Genomic DNA, 21,511 nt, shown 5'->3' with positions numbered 1-21,511 from the left:
AAATTGTGGTAGTCTGTAACACTTTCAGTTTTAGATCAAGCAGAGTGGAAAAAATGTTTTAATCATGAACAACAAACAATGGTAAATAAATTTACTTGTGTGGCACTTTTCTACCTTGGAGGTACTCAAAGAGCGTTGACACTATTTCCACATTTTTTTAAGATAGAATGAATTACATCGGAAGTGAAGTCATCAACAAAGACTTCATTAGGTTTGTCACAATAGAGTTCTTCATAAAACTGGGCGTCGGCAACCCGTGGCTCTGAAGCCACCTTAGTTTTTAAAAAATGTATGAAAATTATATTTTTAGTTTTAATATGGTTTCTGGAGGAGGAAAAACACGACACAAACCTTCCTAGTTAAAAATTCAACGATTTATTTCAAACATGCTTCACTGATGAGTGTTTGGCCAGAGCCGTTTTGTCCTACTAATTTCAGCGGTCACTGAACTCAAAGGAGTTGTGTGGACTGCGACGACAGTTTTTTTTACATGTACAACTTTCTCCAACGCTGCCACAGAAAGACGTTTTTTATGACATTCCTTTGTCTAATTTTGTTTACCAAACATTTTATGCTGTGCAGGAATGCACAAAGATGAGCTTTGTTTATGTTAGTGACTTGTTGGAGTGCTAATCAGGCATATTTGGTCACTGCAAGCTAACTGATGCTAACATGCTATTCAGGCTAGCTGTATGTACATTCATCATTATGACTCGTTTGAGCTCAGTGAATTTCATTTACTTATGTATTTAATGTAAATGTGCATGCCTCATGACATATTATTTGTATGTAATATTGGCTGCATTTCTGATTGTTGTTTGTCCGCTATGTTGTTCCAGACCACAGCAAACGTTACAGCGTTTGCAAAGATTGTAAAAAAAAAATCAAGGGGACGACGTGGCGCAGTTGGGAGAGTGGCCATGCCAGCAACCTGAGGGTTTCTGGTTCAATCCCCACCTTCTACCAACTTCGTCACATCCGTCGTGCTCTTGAGCAAGACACTTCACCCTTGCTCCTGATGGGTTGTGGTTAGGGCCTTGCATGGCAGCTCCCGCCATCAGTGCGTGTGTGAATGGGTTAATGTGGAGATAGTGTCAAAGCGCTTTGCCAACCCCTGGACTAGACTACTCCTCGGCTAGTTTAGAATGGAGATCTGAGATGCTTCCCTCCCTCCACCAGTTTGAGTGTAGACCTTCCCCATGCCAGGGAAACGGTGACATGCTGTCAAAATGCTCTGGGTAGGAGAACCCACCAGCCCCGTAAGGCAGTCTCCTCGTGTTTGGTGACACCAACAAGTCACTCTCTTCCAACTTGTCTTGAGGCAGCAAGGAAGAGTACGGCCTATGAACTCAACGTGCAGTCAAATGTCTAACCCGCGTGTTGAGAACAGCCATTACAGAATAATCATGAATTGATGTCGTAAAAAGGGTCATGTTGTATTTTGAACAAACCTGTGGCAGTTACCATGAACACTATCTTACATCACTGACTTTACTAAGTGACTCACTAGTTCAGCAAAATTATTAAGAGTTTTCACAATCACACCAAATGTATTCAAGAATACATTTATTGTGACGTAGTGAAGAGAGTTTCTAAAACCAGACTAAACCGTGAACTAATGAAATCAACTATGGATGTTGTAAATTTTTGGAATGGTTAATATCACTTTAGTGAAGACATTTTCTCAACAAAAACAAACTATTGATGCCGTGGTCCAGTCATGAAAAAGAGGTGCGCTTTTCAGTTTAGAGCATCTCAGGACCTGTCGCACACCAAATCTGTTTTTTTTCGTCCTCTAGTGACACACATTGGATTTTTTTTTTACCAGTCTAAACGCTCCAAAGTGCTTCAAATCTGATCTTTTGGCATGAGATTCAGGCCACTTCAGGAGGTAGTCCAAATCCGATTGGAATCGGATCTTTTCAAATGTGACTTCAGTCTAAACGCAATGCGACCTGAATGTGACTTCTTTCATCAACTCTGGGCGATTTACGTCATTCGTGTGCGCCGTAAAGACGCCGTCGCCAGCGGAAATGGTTATTTTATCACAACATCCGGTTTCAGTGAGCAAAGTCTGTTTAAGACCAACACATTTTAGGTGCAACACTTGTCAATAACAGTAATAAATGAATATATGTTGGGATTACCAAAAAATAGATTGTTGAAGGACTGGAATTGACACTGTGGTGTATTTGCTTACATGTGAGTTGCAAAATAAAGCTAACATAGTTAAGTGTCTCCTCTACTAACAGCCATGAAAAGATTAGAACCCTCCCAAATATATTACACTATATATATACACATCCATTCATACATTGTATAACTTTCATCTATTTTCACGTTAAAAAAAACACTAATTTTTAAGGTCTTGCAACTTTTATTTTATTTTGTAGTAGTAGCAACTTCCTTGATCATTTATGGAATACGGTAAACTTCCTTTGTTTTCACTTCATCGAAGTGCGCATGCAAGTGACGTTTAGGCCACACTGGGGCCTGTGCGTGTTAAGACTGGAGTCTGATAAAGATCACATTTAACTTGCAGCTGGAAAAAAATCTGATCTAGAAAAAATGTGATTTGGGCCACTTTGGCCTGCTGTGTAAACATAGTCTAATAAAAAACCTTTAGTACGTTTTCTTGTATTTTTACATCGATTCTATGTAGGAAATGCCTTCAAATCTCTTCAACTTCAGGAGCCCATACCCCCTGAAACCCTAAAAGGGCCACTTGAACCCTGGCTGATATTATTCAATTTCTCTATTAAAAATGTTTTTACTTGTAAAAACGCAAGTTTGTATCGATGACGGTAACATTCTAACTACCAAACATTCTAACTAACTAACTAACTAACATTCTAACAAACATTCCATCGAAATAATATTCTAAAAAACTAACACTGTAACAAACATTCTAACATGCTAACTAAAATGTTTACTAACATTCTAAGATTCTAACTAACAAACATTCTAACTAACGTTCCATGATTCTAAAACACACGAGCTAACTAACATTCTATGATTCTAACAAAGATTCTATCTAACATTTTAACTAACTAATTTTCTAACTAGCATTCTAACAAACATTCTAACTAACAAACATTCTATCCAACTAACATTCTAACTAAAATTTTAACTAATATTCTAAGATTTAACTAACATTCTAAGTTTCTAAAAAAAAACATTCCTTCTAATCAACTAACTAACTGACTGACTAATATTCTTACTAACATTTAACTAACATTCTATCATTTTAACTAACATTCTAAGTTTCTAAAAAAAAATCTAACATTCTAAAATTCTAACTAACATTCTAAAATCATAACAAACATTCCAACGAACATTCTAAGTTTCTAAAAAACATTGTAACTAACATTTACTTAACATTCTAAAATACTAACATTCTAAAATTCTAACATTCTAACAAACATTCCAACTAACATTCTAACTAAAATGCTAACTAACATTCTCAGATTTTAAATAACATTCCTAGATTTTAGCTATCATTCATAAAGTTTCAAAAAACATTGAAACTAACTAACATTCATAGTAACATTCTAAAAATCTAACAAACATTCTAACTAACTAACATAAACATTTTAACTAACATTATAAGATTCTAACTAACATTCCATGATTCTAAAACACACTAGCTAACATTCTAAGATTCTAACAAACTTTCTAACTAAATAACATTCAAACAAACATAACAAAAATTGTAACTAACATTCTAAGATTCTAACTAACATTCCATGATTCTAAAACACACTAGCGAAAATTCTAACATTCTAACAAACATAACATTTTTTAACTAGGATTCTAACATTCCATAATTCTAAAACACACTAGCTAACATTCTAACTAAGATTCTAACAAACATTCAAACTAACTAACATTCTAACAAACATAAACATTTTAACTAACATTCTAACTAACAATCATGCCATGATTCTAAAACACACTAGCTAACATTCTAAGATTCTAGCAAACATTCTAACTGACATTCTAGCAAACATTCTAACAAACAAACATTCTAACTAACATTCCATGATTCTAAAACACACTAGCTAACATTGTAAGATTCTAACTAACATTCTAACTAACTAACATTCTAACAAACATAACACAAATTTTAACTAAAAATCGAAGATTCTAACAAACATTCTATCTAACATTCCATGATTCTAAAACACACAAGCTAACATTCTAACTAAGATTCTAACAAAAATGACAAAAATGTTATCTAACATTCTAACTAACAAACATTCTAACTAACATTCCATGATTCTAAAACACACTAGCTAATATTCTAACAAACATAACAAAAATTTTAACAAACATTCTAAGATTCTAACTAACAAACATTCTAACTAACATTCCATGATTCTAAAAAACACTAGCTAACATTCTAAGATTCTAACAAACATTCTAACTACCTAACTAACAAACATTCTAGCAAACATAACATTTTTAACTAACAAACATTCTAACTAACATTCAATGATGCTAAAACACTCTAACTTTCTAACAAACATAAACATTTTAACTAACATTCTCAGATTCTAACTAACAAACATTCGAACTAACATTCCATGATTCTATAACACACTAGCTAACTAATAGTCCATGATTCTAAAACACATTAGGTAACATTCTAACTAAGATTCTAACAAACATTCTAACATTCCATGATTCTAAAACACACTAGCTAACATTCTAACAAAGACTCTAACAAACATTCTAACTAACTAACTAACTAACAAACATTCTAACAAACATAACAAAAATTTTAACTAACATTCTAAGATTCTAATTAACAAACATTCTAACTAACATTCAATGATGCTAAAACACTAACTTTCTAACAAACATAAACATTTAAACTAACATTCTCAGATTCGAACTAACAAACATTCGAACTAACAATACATGACTCTGTAATCCACTAGCTAACTAATATTCCATGATTCTAAAACACATTAGCTAACATTCTAACTAAGATTCTAACAAACATTCTAACTAACCTTCCATGATTCTAAAACACACCAGCTAAAATTCTAACTTACATTCTAGCAAACATAACATTTTTAACTAGGAATATAACTAACATTCCATAATTCTAAAACACACTAGCTAACATTCTAACTAAGATTCTAACAAACATGAACATTTGAACTAACATTCTAAGATTCTAACTAACAAACATTCTAACCATCCATGATTCTAAAACACACTAGCTAAAATTCTAACTAACATTCTAACGAACATAACATTTTTAACTAGGATTCTAACTAACCTTCCATGATTCTAAAACACACTAGCTAACATTCTAAGATTCTAACAAACATTCGAACTAACATTCTAACAAACATAACAAACATTTTAACTAACAATCTAAGATTCTAACTAACAAACATTCTATCTAACATTCCATGATTCTAAAACACACTAGCTAAAATTCTAAGTTTCTAACAAACATAACAAAAATTGTATCTAACATTCTAAGATTCTAACTAACAAACATTCTAACATTCCATGATTCTAAAACACACTAGCTAATATTCTAACAAACATAACAAAAATTTTAACTAACATTCTAAGATTCTAACTAACAAACATTCTATCTAACATTCCATGATTCTAAAACACACTAGCTAACATGCTAACCAACATTCTAACTAACATAACAAAAATTTTACCTAACATTCTAAGATTCTAACAAACATTCTAACTAACATTCAATGATGCTAAAACACACTAACTTTCTAACAAACAAACATTTTAACTAACATTCTCTGATTCTAACTAACAAACATTCAAACTAACATTACATGATTCTATAACACACTAGCTAACTAATATTTCATGATTCTAAAACACATTAGCAAACTAACATTGTAAGTAAGAAAGAGCAGATTCTTGAAGACGTGACAAAGGTTTATTGACAGAATGAGGTTATATTGATGATTTCTTCCATGGTTTGATTAGTTAACGTTTTATTGATTGGTAAATGTTTTATTGATTGGTTAATGCTTTATTGACTGGTTAATGCTTTATTGATGTGTGTTAGAACTGGAGGCGGTCAAGTTGGCCCGTCTGATCTTCAAGCGACTGTTCGATACCTGCAGTCTGTGGAGCAAAGAGATTCCGTATCGCCGCCGCCCGCAGCCGTACTACGAGACGTCCATCCACGCCATCAAGAACATGAGGCGCAAGATGGAGGACCGACACCTCATCATCCCCGACTTCAACACGCTCTTCAACGTTCAGGTAGCAGCTGTCAGTCGTCACCGGTGAAACAGGAGTTGGGAACCTTCCGGCCCTTTGTCCCGCAGGATCAGGAAGAGCAGGCCTTCTTCGCCGTGTTCGACGGGCACGGTGGCGTGGACGCCGCCATTTACGCCGCCAACCACCTCCACGTCAACCTGGCGCGCCAGGAGTCCTTGGCCCAGGACCCGGGGGAGGCCTTGCGCCGCGCCTTCAAGATCACGGACCAGCACTTTGTCAAGAAGGCGTCACGTGAGGTTAGAGTCCTGCTTTCCTCCTGGTCTTGGTCCTGGTGTCGCTGACCCGGTCTCCTCCACAGAACTTACGCTGCGGCACCACGGGCGTGGTCACCTTCCTGCGGGGCCGCACGCTGCACGTGGCCTGGCTGGGGGACTCCCAGGTCATCCTGGTGCGGCGCGGCCAGGTGGTGGAGCTGATGAAGGCGCACAAACCCGACCGAGAGGTGAGAGCCACACACCTTTTCTGTTTCCTGTCCCCTCACCTCCCACTTCTGCTAGGACGAGAAGCAGAGGATCGAAGCTCTGGGCGGCTGCGTCATCTGGTTTGGAACCTGGAGAGTCAACGGCAGTCTGTCCGTATCCAGAGCCATCGGTAAGTTAGCCTCCTTAAAATGGCTTCTGCCGCTAACAAACTAACCTATACTTCTGTCGTTGGCAAACTAACTAGCTAATCTTTGGCTTCTGTCATAACTAGCTAACTGCTGTCGCCAACAAGTTAACCTCTGGCCTCTGTCACCAACAAATTAACTTCTGGCATCTGTCGCTAACAAGTTAACTTCTGTCTATTGTCACCAACAAGTTAACCTCTGGCCTCTGTCGCTAACATGTTAACTTCTGGCTATTGTCACCAACAAGTTAACTTCTGGCTTCTGTCACTAACAAGTTAACTTCTGTCTATTGTCACCAACAAGTTAACCTCTGGCCTCTGTCGCTAACATGTTAACTTCTGGCTATTGTCACCAACAAGTTAACCTCTGGCTTCTGTCGCTAACAAGTTAACTTCTGGCCTCTGTCGCTAACATGTTAACTTCTGGCTTTTGTCACCAACAAGTTAACCTCTAGCTTCTGTCGCGAGCAAATTAACCTCTGGCTTCTGTCGCTAACAAGTTAACTTCTGGCCTTTGTCGCTAACATGTTAACCTCTGGCCTCTGTCGCTAACAAGTTAACTTCTGGCTATTGTCACCAACAAGTTAACCTCCGGCCTCCGTCGCTAACAAGTTAACTTCTGACTATTGTCGCTAACAAGTTAACCTCTGGCTTCTGTCACTAACAAGTTAACTTCTGGCCTTTGTCGCTAACAAGTTAACTTCTGGCTATTGTCACCAACAAGTTAACCTCTGGCTTCTGTCGCGAGCAAATTAACCTCTGGCTTCTGTCGCTAACAAGTTAACTTCTGGCCTCTGTCGCTAATATGTTAACTTCTGACTATTGTCACCAACAAGTTAACCTCCGGCCTCCGTCGCTAACAAGTTAACTTCTGACTATTGTCGCTAACAAGTTAACTTCTGGATATTGTCACCAACAAGTTAACCTCTGGCTTCTGTCGCTAGCAAGTTAACCTCTATTTCTGTTGTTAGCAAACCAACAACATAACCTTTGGCTTCTGTGCTAACGCGCTAACTTCTGTCACCAACAAACCAACAAGCTCACATCTGGCTTTTGTCGCTAACAAGTTAACTTCTCGCTATTATCAACAAGTTCTGTTGTTATCAAACCAATAAGGTAACCTTTGACATCTGTGCCAAACTAACTTATGTCGCCAACAAACCAAAAATTTTACCTCTGGTCATTGTCACCAACAATCCAACAAGTTAACCTTGGCCTTCTGTTGCTAGCAAGTTAACTTATAGTTCTGTTGTTAACAAACCAACAACATAAAATTTGCCTTCGTTGCCAACAATCTAGCCTCTGGCCTCTGTCGCTAACAAGTTAACTTTTGGCTATTGTCACTAACAATCCAACAAGTTAACCTCCGGCTTCTGTCGCTAACAAGCTAACCTCTAGTTCTGTTTTTAGCAAACCAACAACATATCCTTTGACTTCTGTGCTAACGCGCTAACTTCTGTCACCAACAAGCTCACATCTGGCTTCTGTCGCTAACAAGTTCTTCTGTTACCAAACCAATAAGCTAACCTTTGACATCTGTGCCAACAAACTAACTTATGTCGCCATCAAACCAAAAAATTAACCTGTGGTCATTGTCACCAACAATCCAACAAGTTAACCTTGGGCTTCTGTTGCTAGTAAGTTAACATCTAGTTCTGTTGTTAGCAAACCAAGTTAGTCGCTAACAAGCTAGCCTCTGTCGCTAACAAGTTAACTTCTGGCCATTGTCACCAACAATCCAACAAGTTAACCTCTGGCTTCTGTCGCTAACAAGTTAACTTCTGGCTATTGTTGCCAACAAACCAACAAGTTAACCTCTGGCTTCTGTCACTAGCAAGTTAACCTCCAGTTCTGTTGTTAGCAAACTAATTAGCTAACCTTTGGCTTCTGTCGCCAACAAACTTCTGTCGCCAACAAACCAACAAGCTAACCTTTGTCTTCTGTCGCTAGCAAGTTAACCTCCAGTTCTGTTGTTAGCAAACTAATTAGCTAATCTTTAGCTTCTGTCGCCAACAAACAAACTTCTGTCGCCAATAAATCAACAAGCTAACCTTTGGCTTCTGTCGCCAATAAATCAACTTCTGTCGCCAATAAATCAACAAGCTAACCTTTGGCTTCTGTCGCCAACAAACCAACAAGCTAACCTCTGGCTTGTGTCGCAGGCGACTCGGAGCACAAGCCTTACATCTGCGGCGACGCCGACCACAACGTCTTCCCATTGGACGGCTCCGAGGACTACCTCATTCTGGCCTGCGATGGCTTCTGGGACACAGTCAGTCCCGACGAGGCGGTCCGGGTGGTCAGCGACCACCTTCAGGAGAACGCGGGCGACACCTCCATGGTGGCCCACAAGCTGGTGGCCTCGGCCCGCGACGCCGGCTCCAGCGATAACATCACCGTCATCGTAGTTTTTCTGCGGGACCCCCGCTCCGCGCCACCCACCATCACGGAGGACGACGACGAAGAGGGGGAGGGCGTGGCGGAAGGTCCGATGGAGGAGGAGCCAACTGCAGAGCCAGAGGAGGAGCCGGAAGAGGAGCCGGAGGAAGAGGAGGCTGGCAGAGCAGAGCGAGGCGGCGGCGAAGGAGGCAGCACAGCGGACAACGGGGGGAAGAGTCGTGGCGGCTGGCCCCTGCAGCAGTGCTCCGCTCCGGCCGACCTCGGCTACGATGACCGCAAGGACTCTTTGACGGACAGAACCAGCCTCAGCCTCCTGGGGCCCACGTTGGGGGGCCGCATCTTTTCCAGCCTGCACGCCGCCCCCCTGGATAAACGCCCTCTAAGGCGCCGCCTCCACCTCCCGTACCAGGAGTCCGGTATCGCCAGTTTTACGGACCCACTGTGGCACCAGACCGCCTCGCTGCTGGGCCGGGTCGCCAGGCGGAGCCACCGGCTCGTCGGCGGCAGGCGTGACCTCAGGCGGCCGCAGAGCTTCACCAAGTCCCTGGCTTTCTTTTCACCTGACCACCTGCAGCGCTGCGCCCCCTGGAGGCCTACGCTGCCCCATGACCCCGCAGTCTGAGGCGCCTCCTGCGTCTTTTCAAGCCCCGCCCCCTAACCCCGCCTACCCGCCTCTGCCTTCAACACCTGGTCTTTTCTTTGGCTAGTTTAGCTGCGTGTGGAGCTTTTCTTTCGTGACGTGAACATTGAGCGCTTGTCTTCATAAACAAGCTTGGATCAAAGTGACGCTAGCGGTCAAGCTAAACACTTTTTAGTCATGACGCTAGTACTCAAGCTAACACCTTTCAGTCATGATGCTAGCACTCAAGCTAACACCTTTCAGTCATGATGCTAGCACTCAAACTAACACCTTTCAGTCATGATGCTAGCACTCAAACTAACACCTTTCAGTCATGATGCTAGCACTCAAACTAACACCTTTCAGTCATGATGCTAGCCCTCAAGCTAACACTTTTCAGTCATGACGCTAGCACTCAAACTAACACTTTTCAGTCATGACGCTAACAATTTTCAGTCATGACGCTAGCACTCAAGCTAACACTTTTCAGTCATGACGCTAACAATTTTCAGTCATGACGCTAGCACTCAAGCTAACACTTTTCAGTCATGACGCTAACACTTTTCAGTCATGATGCTAGCACTCAAGCTAACACTTTTCAGTCATGATGCTAGCACTCAAGCTAACACTTTTCAGTCATGACGCTAGCACTCAAGCTAACACTTTTCAGTCATGACGCTAACACTTTTCAGTCATGATGCTAGCACTCAAGCTAACACCTTTCAGTCATGACGCTAGCACTCAAGCTAACACTTTTCAGTCATGACGCTAGCACTCAAGCTAACATTTTTCAGTCATGATGCTAGCACTCAAGCTAACACCTTTCAGTCATGATGCTAGCACCACAGGTAACACCTTTCAGTCATGATGCTAGCACTCAAGCTAACACCTTTCAGTCATGATGCTAGCACTAAAGGTAACACCTTTCAGTCATGATGCTAGCCCTAAAGCTAACACCTTTCAGTCATGATGTTAGCATTCAAGCTAACACCTTTCAGTCATGATGCTAGCACCAAAGGTAACACCTTTCAGTCATGATGCTAGCCCTAAAGCTAACACCTTTCAGTCATGATGTTAGCACTCAAGCTAACACCTTTCAGTCATGATGCTAGCACTAAAGGTAACACCTTTCAGTCATGATGCTAGCCCTAAAGCTAACACCTTTCAGTCATGATGTTAGCACTCAAGCTAACACCTTTCAGTCATGATGCTAGCACTAAAGGTAACACCTTTCAGTCATGATGCTAGCCTTAAAGCTAACACCTTTCAGTCATGATGTTAGCACTCAAGCTAACACCTTTCAGTCATGATGCTAGCACTAAAGGTAACACCTTTCAGTCATGATGTTAGCACTCAAGCTAACACCTTTCAGTCATGATGCTAGCACTCAAGCTAACACCTTTCAGTCATGATGCTAGCATTCAAGTTAACACTTTTCAGTCATGCTTGCACTCAAGCTAACACCTTTCAGTCACGATGCTAGCCCTAAAGCTAACACCTTTCAGTCATGATGCTAGCCCTAAAGCTAACACCTTTCAGTCATGATGCTAGCCCTAAAGCTAACACCTTTCAGTCATGATGCTAGCACTAAAGCTAACACCTGTCAGTCATGATGCTTGCACTCAAGCTAACACTTTTCAGTCATGACGCTAACACACAAGCTAACATTTTTCAGTCATGATGTTAGCACTCAAGCTAACACTATTCGGTCATGATGCTAGCACTAAAGCTAACTCCTTTCAGTCATGACGATAGCCCTCAAGCTAACACTTTCCCGTTACGCTAGCAGCCAAGCTAACACTTTTCAATCATACTGTTAACACTTCAGTCATGACGCTGGCACTCAAGCTAACAGTTTTCAGTCATGATGTTAACAGTCAAGCTAAGATTTTTTCAGTCTTGAAGCCAAAACTTTTCAGGCCATATGAAACAAAAATAAAAGTGTACTTTTGGAGGCGGAGCTAACATTCAATGAACACAGTTAATGTTTCCAAGTGCTATAAAGCAGATTTTTTGGAACGCATACATAGAAAAAAAAATCCTAAAATCGTTATCAGAAATTTCTTAGCATTTAAAGCATGTGAGGTCATCCTGATGTTACAGAAAATGAGTGAGAAGCAATGATGTTTTGCAGTTTAAAAAAAGTTTTTCGGGTTTTTCATCAAAAGGAGAGTTGAACTTGTACGACTGCTGAGTCGAGATGTTTGGATTTGTCCCATCCATGATTTTACTTTGTTAATGCCAGTTTTTTGTCAGCCTCTCATTCCATGTGTGTACTCATGAAAAAGCACTCAGAGGCTGGATTATAAAAGATTAGCCGTCACTTACCTGATGCTACGCGAAGCAGGGGATTTATTTGTGTTGATGACGCTTTCAGGAGCAGGACAAAAGTCACTCTATTTTTATTCTTCTGCTGGCTCCTGAAATTATTTGTGCTGCAAGTTGCAAACAGCTGCCTTCTTTGGACTGATGTTCCTCCAACAACTAGCGAGCTAACTAGTTCTGTACAAAATACTAGCTAGCTGTGTCTAAAGACCAGACAGTTTAGTCCTAAAACTAGCATATACGTTTCTCTGTGTCTGATTGGACAGCTTGCTAGTTCTGTCTCAAGACCAGCAGGCTAGCCGACCAGTTCTGTCTAAAGACTAGCAGGCTTGCAGACCAGTTCTGTCTAAAGACTAGCAGGCTTGCCGACCAGTTCTGTCTAAAGACTAGCAGGCTTGCAGACCAGTTCTGTCTAAAGACTAGCAGGCTTGCCGACCAGTTCTGTCTAAAGACTAGCAGGCTTGCCAACCAGTTCTGTCCAAAGACTCGCAGGCGAGCCGACTAGTTTTGTCTATTGACTAGCTTTGTCTCAAGACTAGCAGGCTAGCCGACCATTTTTGTCAAAAGACTAGACGGTTAGCCGACTAGTTTTGTCTATTGACTGGCTGACTAGTTTTGTCTCAAGACTAGCAGGCTAGCCGACCAGTTCCGTCTTAAGACTAGCACGTTAGCCGACTAATTTTGTCTATTGACTAGCTGACTAGTTTTGTCTCAAGACTAGCAGGCTAGCCGACCAGTTCTGTCTAAAGACTAGCAGGTTAGCCGACTAATTTTGTCTATTGAGTAGCTGTCTAGTTTTGTCTCATGACTAGCAGGCTAGCTGACTAGTTCTGTCTATTGACTAGCTGACTAGTTTTGTCTCATGACTAGCAGGCTAGCTGACTAGTTTTGTCTAAAGACTAGCAGGCTATTGTACTATTTCTGTCTAAAGACTAGTAGGTTAGCCGACTAGTTTTGTCCAAAGACTAGCCGACTGGTCGACTAGTTTTGTCTAAAGACTAGCAGGCTAGACGACTAATTTTTTTTCATAAAGACTTGTCGACTAGTTTGGTCTACAGACTAGCAGGCTAGCCGACTAGTTATGTCTAAAGACCAGCAAGCTAGTCGACTAGTTTTGTCTAAAGATTAGCAGGCTATTGGACTAATTTTGTTTACAGACTAGCAGGTTAGCCGACTAGTTTTGTCCAAAGACTAGTAGACTAGTTTTGTCTAAAGACTGGACGACAATTTTTTGGTCTAAAGACTAGTCATCTAGTTATGTCTAAAGACTAGCACGCTAGCCGACTAGTTATGTCTAAAGACTAGCAAGCTAGTCGACTAGTTTTGTCTAAAGATTAGCAGGCTATTGGACTAATTTTGTTTACAGACTAGCAGGTTAGCCGACTAGTTGTGTCCAAAGACTAGTAGACTAGTTTTGTCTAAAGACTAGACGACAATTTTTTGGTGTAAAGACTAGTCATCTAGTTATGTCTAAAGACTAGCAGGCTAGCCGACTAGTTATGTCTGAAGACTAGCAAGCTAGTCGACTAGTTTTGTCTAAAGATTAGCAGGCTATTGGACTAATTTTGTTTACAGACTAGCAGGTTAGCCGACTAGTTTTGTCCAAAGACTAGTAGACTAGTTTTGTCTAAAGACTAGACGACAATTTTTTGGTCTAAAGACTAGTCATCTAGTTATGTCTAAAGACTAGCAGGCTAGTCGACTAGTTTTTTCTACAGACTAGTAGGTTAGCCAACTAGTTTTGTCCAAAGACTAGCAGACTAGTTGACTAAGTTTGTCTAAACTAGTTTTGTCTCAAGACTAGCAGGCTAGCGGACTAGTTCTGTCTAAAAACGGGCAGGCTAGTTGACTAGTTTTGTCTCAAGACTAGCCAACTAGTTTTGTCTCAAGACCAGCAGGCTAGCCGACCAGTTTTGTTCAAGACTAGCAGGTTAGCCGACTAGTTTTGTCTATTGACTAGCTGACTAGTTTTGTCTCATTACTAGCAGACTAGTCGCCTAGTTCTGTCTAAAGACTAGCAGGCTAGTCGACTAGTTATGTCTAAAGACTAGCAGGCTATTGGACTAGTTTTGTCTACAGACTAGCAGGTTAGCCGACTAGTTTTGTCCAAAGACTAGCAGACTAGTCGACTCGTTTTGTCTAAAGACTAGCAGGCTAGTCGACTAGTTATGTCTAAAGACTAGCAGGCTATTGGACTACTTTTGTCTACAGACTAGCAGGTTAGCCGACTAGTTTTGTCCAAAGACTAGCAGACTAGTCGACTCGTTTTGTCTAAAGACTAGCAGGCTAGACGACTATTTTTTTGTCTAAAAACTAGCAGGCCAGCCGTCTAGTTTTGTCCAAAGACTAGCAGGCTATTGGACTAGTTTTGTCTACAGACTAGCAGGTTAGCCGACTATTTTTGTCCAAAGACTAGCAGACTAGTCGACTAGTTTTGTCTAAAAACTAGCAGGCTAGACTACTAGTTTTTTCCAAAGACTAGCTGGCTAGCTAACTAGTTTTGTCCAAAGACTAACAGACTAGCCGGTTAGTCGACTAGTTTTGTCCAAAGACTGGCAGGTTAGTCGACTAGTTTTGTCCAAAGACTAGACGGCTAGTCGACTAGTTTTGTCCAAAGACTAGCAGACTAGCCGACTAGTTTTGTCCAAAGACTAGCCGGTTAGTCGACTAGTTTTGTCCAAAGACTGGCAGGTTAGTCGACTAGTTTTGTCCAAAGACTAGCAGGCTAGCCGACTAGTTTTGTCCAAAGACTAGCAGACTAGCCGACTAGTTTTGTCCAAAGACTAGCCGGTTAGTCGACTAGTTTTGTCCAAAGACTGGCAGGTTAGTCGACTAGTTTTGTCCAAAGACTAGACGGCTAGTCGACTAGTTTTGTCCAAAGACTAGCAGACTAGCCGACTAGTTTTGTCCAAAGACTAGCCGGTTAGTCGACTAGTTTTGTCCAAAGACTGGCAGGTTAGTCGACTAGTTTTGTCCAAAGACTAGACGGCTAGTCGACTAGTTTTGTCCAAAGACTAGCAGACTAGCCGACTAGTTTTGTCCAAAGACTAGCCGGTTAGTCGACTAGTTTTGTCCAAAGACTGGCAGGTTAGTCGACTAGTTTTGTCCAAAGACTAGCAGGCTAGCCGACTAGTTTTGTCCAAAGACTAGCAGACTAGCCGACTAGTTTTGTCCAAAGACTAGCCGGTTAGTCGACTAGTTTTGTCCAAAGACTGGCAGGTTAGTCGACTAGTTTTGTCCAAAGACTAGACGGCTAGTCGACTAGTTTTGTCCAAAGACTAGCAGACTAGCCGACTAGTTTTGTCCAAAGACTAGCCGGTTAGTCGACTAGTTTTGTCCAAAGACTGGCAGGTTAGTCGACTAGTTTTGTCCAAAGACTAGCAGGCTAGCCGACTAGTTTTGTCTAAAGACTAGCAGGCTAGCCGACTAGTTTTGTCTAAAGACTAGCAGGCTAGCCGACTAGTTTTGTCTAAGGACTAGCGTCACTAAGGCTCGCTAGTTTAGTCCAGAACAAGCAGGCTGTCTCAGTCAATCAGTCAATGTTTATTTACATAGCCCTAAACCACGAGTGTCTCAAAGGGCTGCACAAGCCACAACCACAGCAGTTTGAAAGAAATATTAAGTTAAAACAAAACAAGCTACTTTGCTCGTCTAAGATGGCAAACTTGAACAAATTCAGTCCTTTTCTCACCGACTATTCTGCACCAGGACAACGCCTGAGATGCTACGTACGACAGAGCTAACCTGGTGGTGGTCACATGACATCACACTGTCACGTACACGCCACTGGTAGCGTGTGAATAGACTAGTCCTTGGCTAAAACTAGCAATCCGAGCTACTTTTTGTGTTCATGCTAGTCTCAGATGGCAAAATTTTGAACACATTTGTAGTAATCTATACTATTTTCCAACTACGTACTGCCGAGCTAACATGGTGGTCAGTTATATGACTGATGTACTAACCTCGTTTCCAATTGTGTTAGATGTAAATATAAACAGAATACAATGATTTGCAAATCCTTTTCAACCCATATTCAGTTGAATATGCTACAAAGACAACATATTTGATGTTCAAACTTTATTTTTTTTTTTGCAAATAATAATTAACTTAGAATGGCTGCAACACGTGCCAAAGTAGTTGGGAAAGGGCATGTTCACCACTGTGTTACATCACCTTTTCTTTTAACAACACTCAAACGTTTGGGAACTGAGGAAACTAATTGTTTAAACTTTGAAAGTGGAATTCTTTCCCATTCTTGTTTTATGTAGAGCTTCTGTCGCTCAACAGTCTTCTTGTCGTATTTTACGCTTCATAATGTGCCACACATTTTCGATGGGAGACAGGTCTAGCGGGCCAGGAAAGTACCCGCACTCTTTTTTTACGAAGCCACGCTGTTGTAACACGTGCTGAATGCGGCTTGGCATTGTCTTGCTGAAATAAGCAGGGGCATTGCTTGGATGACAACATATGTTGTTCCAAAACCTGTATGGACCATCCAGCATTAATGGTGCCTTCCCAGATGTGTAAGTTACCCATGACTTGGGCACTAATACACCCCCATACCATCACAGATGCTGGCTTTTCAACTTTGCGCCTATAACGGGACGGCGTGGCGCAGTGGGAGAGTGGCCGTGCGCAACCCGAGGGTCACTGGTTCAAATCCCACCTAGAACCAACCTCGTCACGTCCGTTGTGTCCTGAGCAAGACACTTCACCCTTGCTCCTGATGGTTGCTGGTTGGCGCCTTGCATGGCAGCTCCCTCCATCAGTGTGTGAATGTGTGTGTGAATGGGTAAATGTGGAAGTAGTGTCAAAGCGCTTTGAGTACCTTGAAGGTAGAAAAGCGCTATACAAGTACAACCCATTTATCATTTATCATTTATAACAATCAGGATGGTTATTTTCCTCTTTGTTCTGTAGCACACCACGTCCACAGTTTCCAAATATAATTTGAAATGTGGACTCGTCAGACCACAGAACACTTTTCCACTTTGCATCAGTCCATCTTAGGTGATCTCGGGCCCAGAGAAGCCGGCGGCGTTTCTGGATGTTGTTGATAAATAGCTTTTAGCTTTGCATAGTAGAGCTTTAACTTGCACTTACAGATGTAGCGACAAACTTTATTTAGTGACAGTGGTTTTCTGAAGTGTTGATATGTGGTGATATCCTTTAGAGATTGATGTCGGTTTTTGATACAGTGCCGTCTGAGGGAATTCAATGTTGGTTTCCGGCCATGCCGCTTACATGGAGTGATTTCTTCAAATTCTCTGAAACTTTTGATATTATAGACTGTAGATGTTGAAATCCCTAAATTTCTTGCAATTGCACTTTGAGAAACCTTCTTAAACTGTTTGACTATTTGCTTACATAGTTGTGTACCTCGCTCCATCCTTTCTTGTGAAAGACTGAGCATTTTTATGAAAGCTGTTTTTATACCCAATCATGGCACCCACCTGTTCCCAATTAGCCTGCACACCTGTGGGATGTTCCAAATAAGTGTTTGATGAGCATTCCTCAACTTTATCAGTATTTATTGCCACCTTTCCCAACTTCTTTGTCACGTGTTGCTGGCATCAAATTCTAAAGTTAATGATTATTTGCACAAAAAAAATGTTCTTTATGAGTTTGAACATCAAATATGTTGTCTTTGTAGCATATTCAACTGAATATGGCTTGAAAATGATTTTCAAATCATTGTATTCTGTTTATATTTACAACACAATTTCCCAACTCATATGTAATAGTCTACAAATACAACATTTATTAATTTAACAAAAAGTTAACTGTTAATTGTTAACAACAATGTTGTCAACTGTGATTAATCCTCAGAAGATAATTAACATTTCATTCCGATCACTCACATGAATATATTTGATTTAGTGCTGAAATGTAAGAAGTTTTTACCTTAACACTCATCTCCATTGACTTGGAGGTCAGAACAATTGCGAGGTCAGCTTGTTGAGGACTGTTCTCAACTCCTGCTTCACTGTTACACACCAACTCTTCTCGCTGCTGCATGTTCAACCACTAATGATCACTTGCAGGGGACAAAAATAAAGAAGCCATGAAGTATTTACGACAAAAACAAATCACGTTATTAGTGTCACCTGTCTTTTTTTTCATCAAACTCCGCCTTAAAGGACATCCTGCCAATCAGATCCATCACTAATAGGATAATTAGTAGGTCGTTATTGTCGCATAGTTTTTCTTTCTTTTTAAAAGCGACCAAAGTCGTCTTGCGGCGGCAACCTTATCAGCAATAAAGTTCCCGGGCAGCGATCCCAAAGAAGGTTGGCTGCGAAGTTGTTCCTCTTGGCTCAATCCCGTGCACCCTTCATCGTTCAAAACGAGCGCCGTTAACAAAATGAAATATCAGCTTTTGTGATTGCTCCTCTTCTCAGTGCATTAAAACACATTTCACAACGTTTACGAGCTAAAGTCGAGATGAAAAACTTTTGTTCCGTGTGTTGAAAATAACAGCTTCTTTTTTTCCGTAATTCACTATTTTATCGCACGGTATTTCATTTTTGTTGTGTATAAGAGCCCTCCATTACGTACACAGAAAATATCTATTTTTTTTTCTGTCTGTAAGCAATAACTGCATTCTAATGTAGAAAAAAAACAAAACAGAAAAACAAGTTGTCTGCTGGACATAAAGAAGTGGAGGTGGTGTCAATCTCCATGACAACAAGAAGAAGACAAGGAAAGTTAAGTTGAAACTAACTACGTATAAGTGTGTTCCTCTAGTACAAATATTAAATACTGTACATGTACTGTAACTGGTGAATAAATAACTATCATGTATATAAAGACTACAACAACCAGCATGACTCTGCACTTTTTACTTTCCTGTCACATGACACACACACACACTTACTTTACATCCCTGCACCAATAATGTACACATCTGTGGAAAACCTGTCCTATGTAAACAAAGCATTGATTGGTAGATCTGATTCCTACAGTTGTGATCAAAATGATTCAACCCCCACACAATTTTGGTGTTTTAGAAAGTTGGACATTTATTCTGTATTTTGTTTATAGTCATATCAAATAAAGATGCATTAAATAGACAAATGTAACTTGACTTACATTATATTTTGTAACATACCAAACAGTGTCATTTCTCTTAATATCTCATTGACAAAATTATTCAACCCCTTGAAGATCATAACTCTTAAGAACAGAATTTGAATAAGGTCTTTTCAATCAGGTGTTGAAAACACCTGTAGATGTGATTAGAACCATAACGAGCAACAATTAAACTGATTGAAAAAGACTGTGACGCTCAGCTTCTTGTAGATGGTCAATGGTGTATTTGCAACATGGTGAAGTCCAGGGAGTGGTCAAAGAAGTCAAGAGAGGAGGTCATTTCTCTTCATAAGAAAGGATATGGATATAAGAAAATAGCAAAGACATTACACATTCCAAGAGACACAGTTGGGAGCATAATTCGCAAGTTTAAAGCTAAAGGCACAGTGGAAACAATACCTGGGCGTGGTAGAAAGAGGATGCTGTCCGGTATTTGAAGCGTACAGTGGTGAAAAACTCCCGGGTAACAGCTGAGGAACTACAACAGGACATTGCAGAGGGGGGAACGCAGGTTTCGTCCCAGACAATAAGGCGCACACTACGAGATGAAGGCCTCCATGCCAGAACTCCCAGGCGCACCCCACTTCTGACTACCAGGCACAAGCAAAAATAGAATCCAGTATGCCAAAAATCATCTGGACAAACCCCAAAGGTTTTGGGAAACTGTTCTATGGAGTGATGAGACAAAAGTGGAACTCTTTGGGCCTATGAATCAACGTTATGTCTGGAGGAGAAAAAATGAAGCTTACAAAGAGAAGAACACCTTGCCTACTGTTTAGCATTGTGGGGGGTCAATCATGCTCTGGGGCTGTTTCTCTGCCTCAGGTACCGGGAATCTCCAGCGCGTTTGAGGTACTATGAATTCTATTTCCTAGCAGGATATATTAGCTGCAAATGTCATGAAGTCAGTGACGAAGCTGAGGCTTGGGAGACGTTGGACCTTCCAACAGGACAAGGATCCCAAGCATACCTCCAAATCAACATCAGAGTGGTTGCAGAAGAAGGGCTGGAAGACTCTGGAGTGGCCTTCACAGTCGCCAGACCTAAATCCTCTAGAAAAGCTGTGGTGGGACTTGAAGAAGGCAGTTGCAGCACGCAAGCCCAAGAATATGAATGAACTGGAGGCCTTTGCCCAAGAGGAATGGGCTAAAATACCTGTAGATGGTTGCAAGAAGCTTGTGTCCGCTTATGTATCACCTTTGAAGGATGTCATTACTGCCAAAGGGTGTTCTACTAAGTACTAAAGATGCATGGAACTAGGGGGTTGGATCATTTTGTCAATAAGATATTAAGAAAAATGTCATTTTTGGTATTTTGTAAAATACAGTGTTACAATTTAAGTTGCATTTGTCTATTTGACACATCTTTATTTGATATGACTATAAACAAAATACGGAATAAATGTCCAACTTGCTAAAACCCCAAAATTGTGTGGGGGTTGAATAATTTTGATCACAACTGTAGATGTATGTCAGAACTGTGATAGATGCACACATGTAGGTCAGAGGTCTAGACCACAGGTGTCCAAAACAAAGCTGTACATTTTACTAGTCGACTGTAAATATGCGGGGAATGTTTTCACCCTACTCAGTGGCCTCGTGGTTAGAGTGTCCGCCCTGACCCCGGCTGAGTCATACCAAAGACTATAAAAATAGGACCCATTACCTCCCTGCTTGGCACTCAGCATCAAGGGTTGGAATTGGGGGTTAAATCACCATATTGATTCCCGGGCGCGGCCACCGCTGCTGCCCACTACTCCCCTCACCTCCCAGGGGGTGAACAAGGAGATGGGTCAAATGCAGAAAACAAATGTCACCACACCTTGTGTGTGTGTGACAATCATTGGTATTTTACCTTTAACTTAACTTGTAGTATATATTTTTTGTGACAGTGTATTTACTTGTTAGTATCAAAATCGGACAATATTTTCATTGATTTAGGTCAGTTTTTCCAAAAATGTATTGCAAAAATTGTAACTGTAACATAATTCACACAAAACAAAGCTGAAATGCTGAAAACATTACATATTTAATTTTTACAAAATAAAAAATATAAATGGCTCCCACATACTTTGGCTTTTCGTTATGTGACCTTTGGTGAAAAAAGGTACCCCTGCTCTACACCTATGATACATGTGTTTGATCTATAGACCTATGGTCAATATGTTGGATCTATAGAACTATGATA

At 40.7% G+C, this 21,511-nt stretch overlaps 2 protein-coding genes across 2 annotated transcripts in view; both read left to right on the top strand.

Annotated features, from left to right (window-relative positions):
• LOC133551882 (protein phosphatase 1E-like) overlaps positions 1-19,056 on the top strand; it is a 291,522-nt gene extending 272,466 nt beyond the window's left edge. Inside the window, exon 9 of the transcript XR_009806578.1 lies at positions 13,048-19,056. The gene's annotated coding sequence lies outside the window, so the exon portion shown is untranslated. The remainder of the gene's footprint in view (positions 1-13,047) is intronic.
• Positions 1-19,056, top strand: part of LOC133551881 (protein phosphatase 1E-like) — an 88,667-nt gene extending 69,611 nt beyond the window's left edge. Inside the window, exons 4-8 of the mRNA XM_061899061.1 lie at positions 6,065-6,264; positions 6,330-6,518; positions 6,581-6,724; positions 6,780-6,873; positions 9,051-19,056. Of these exons, the coding sequence (XP_061755045.1) occupies positions 6,065-6,264; positions 6,330-6,518; positions 6,581-6,724; positions 6,780-6,873; positions 9,051-9,910 (1,487 nt within the window). The 3' untranslated portion in view covers positions 9,911-19,056. The remainder of the gene's footprint in view (positions 1-6,064; positions 6,265-6,329; positions 6,519-6,580; positions 6,725-6,779; positions 6,874-9,050) is intronic.
• Positions 19,057-21,511: the final 2,455 nt, after the last annotated feature.

Source organism: Nerophis ophidion, linkage group LG04, assembly GCF_033978795.1.
Source record: "Nerophis ophidion isolate RoL-2023_Sa linkage group LG04, RoL_Noph_v1.0, whole genome shotgun sequence".
NCBI classification, from domain to species: Eukaryota; Metazoa; Chordata; class Actinopteri; order Syngnathiformes; family Syngnathidae; genus Nerophis; species Nerophis ophidion.
The sequence above is the reverse complement of the archived record's forward strand: the minus strand, read 5'-3'. Positions and strand labels throughout refer to the sequence as shown.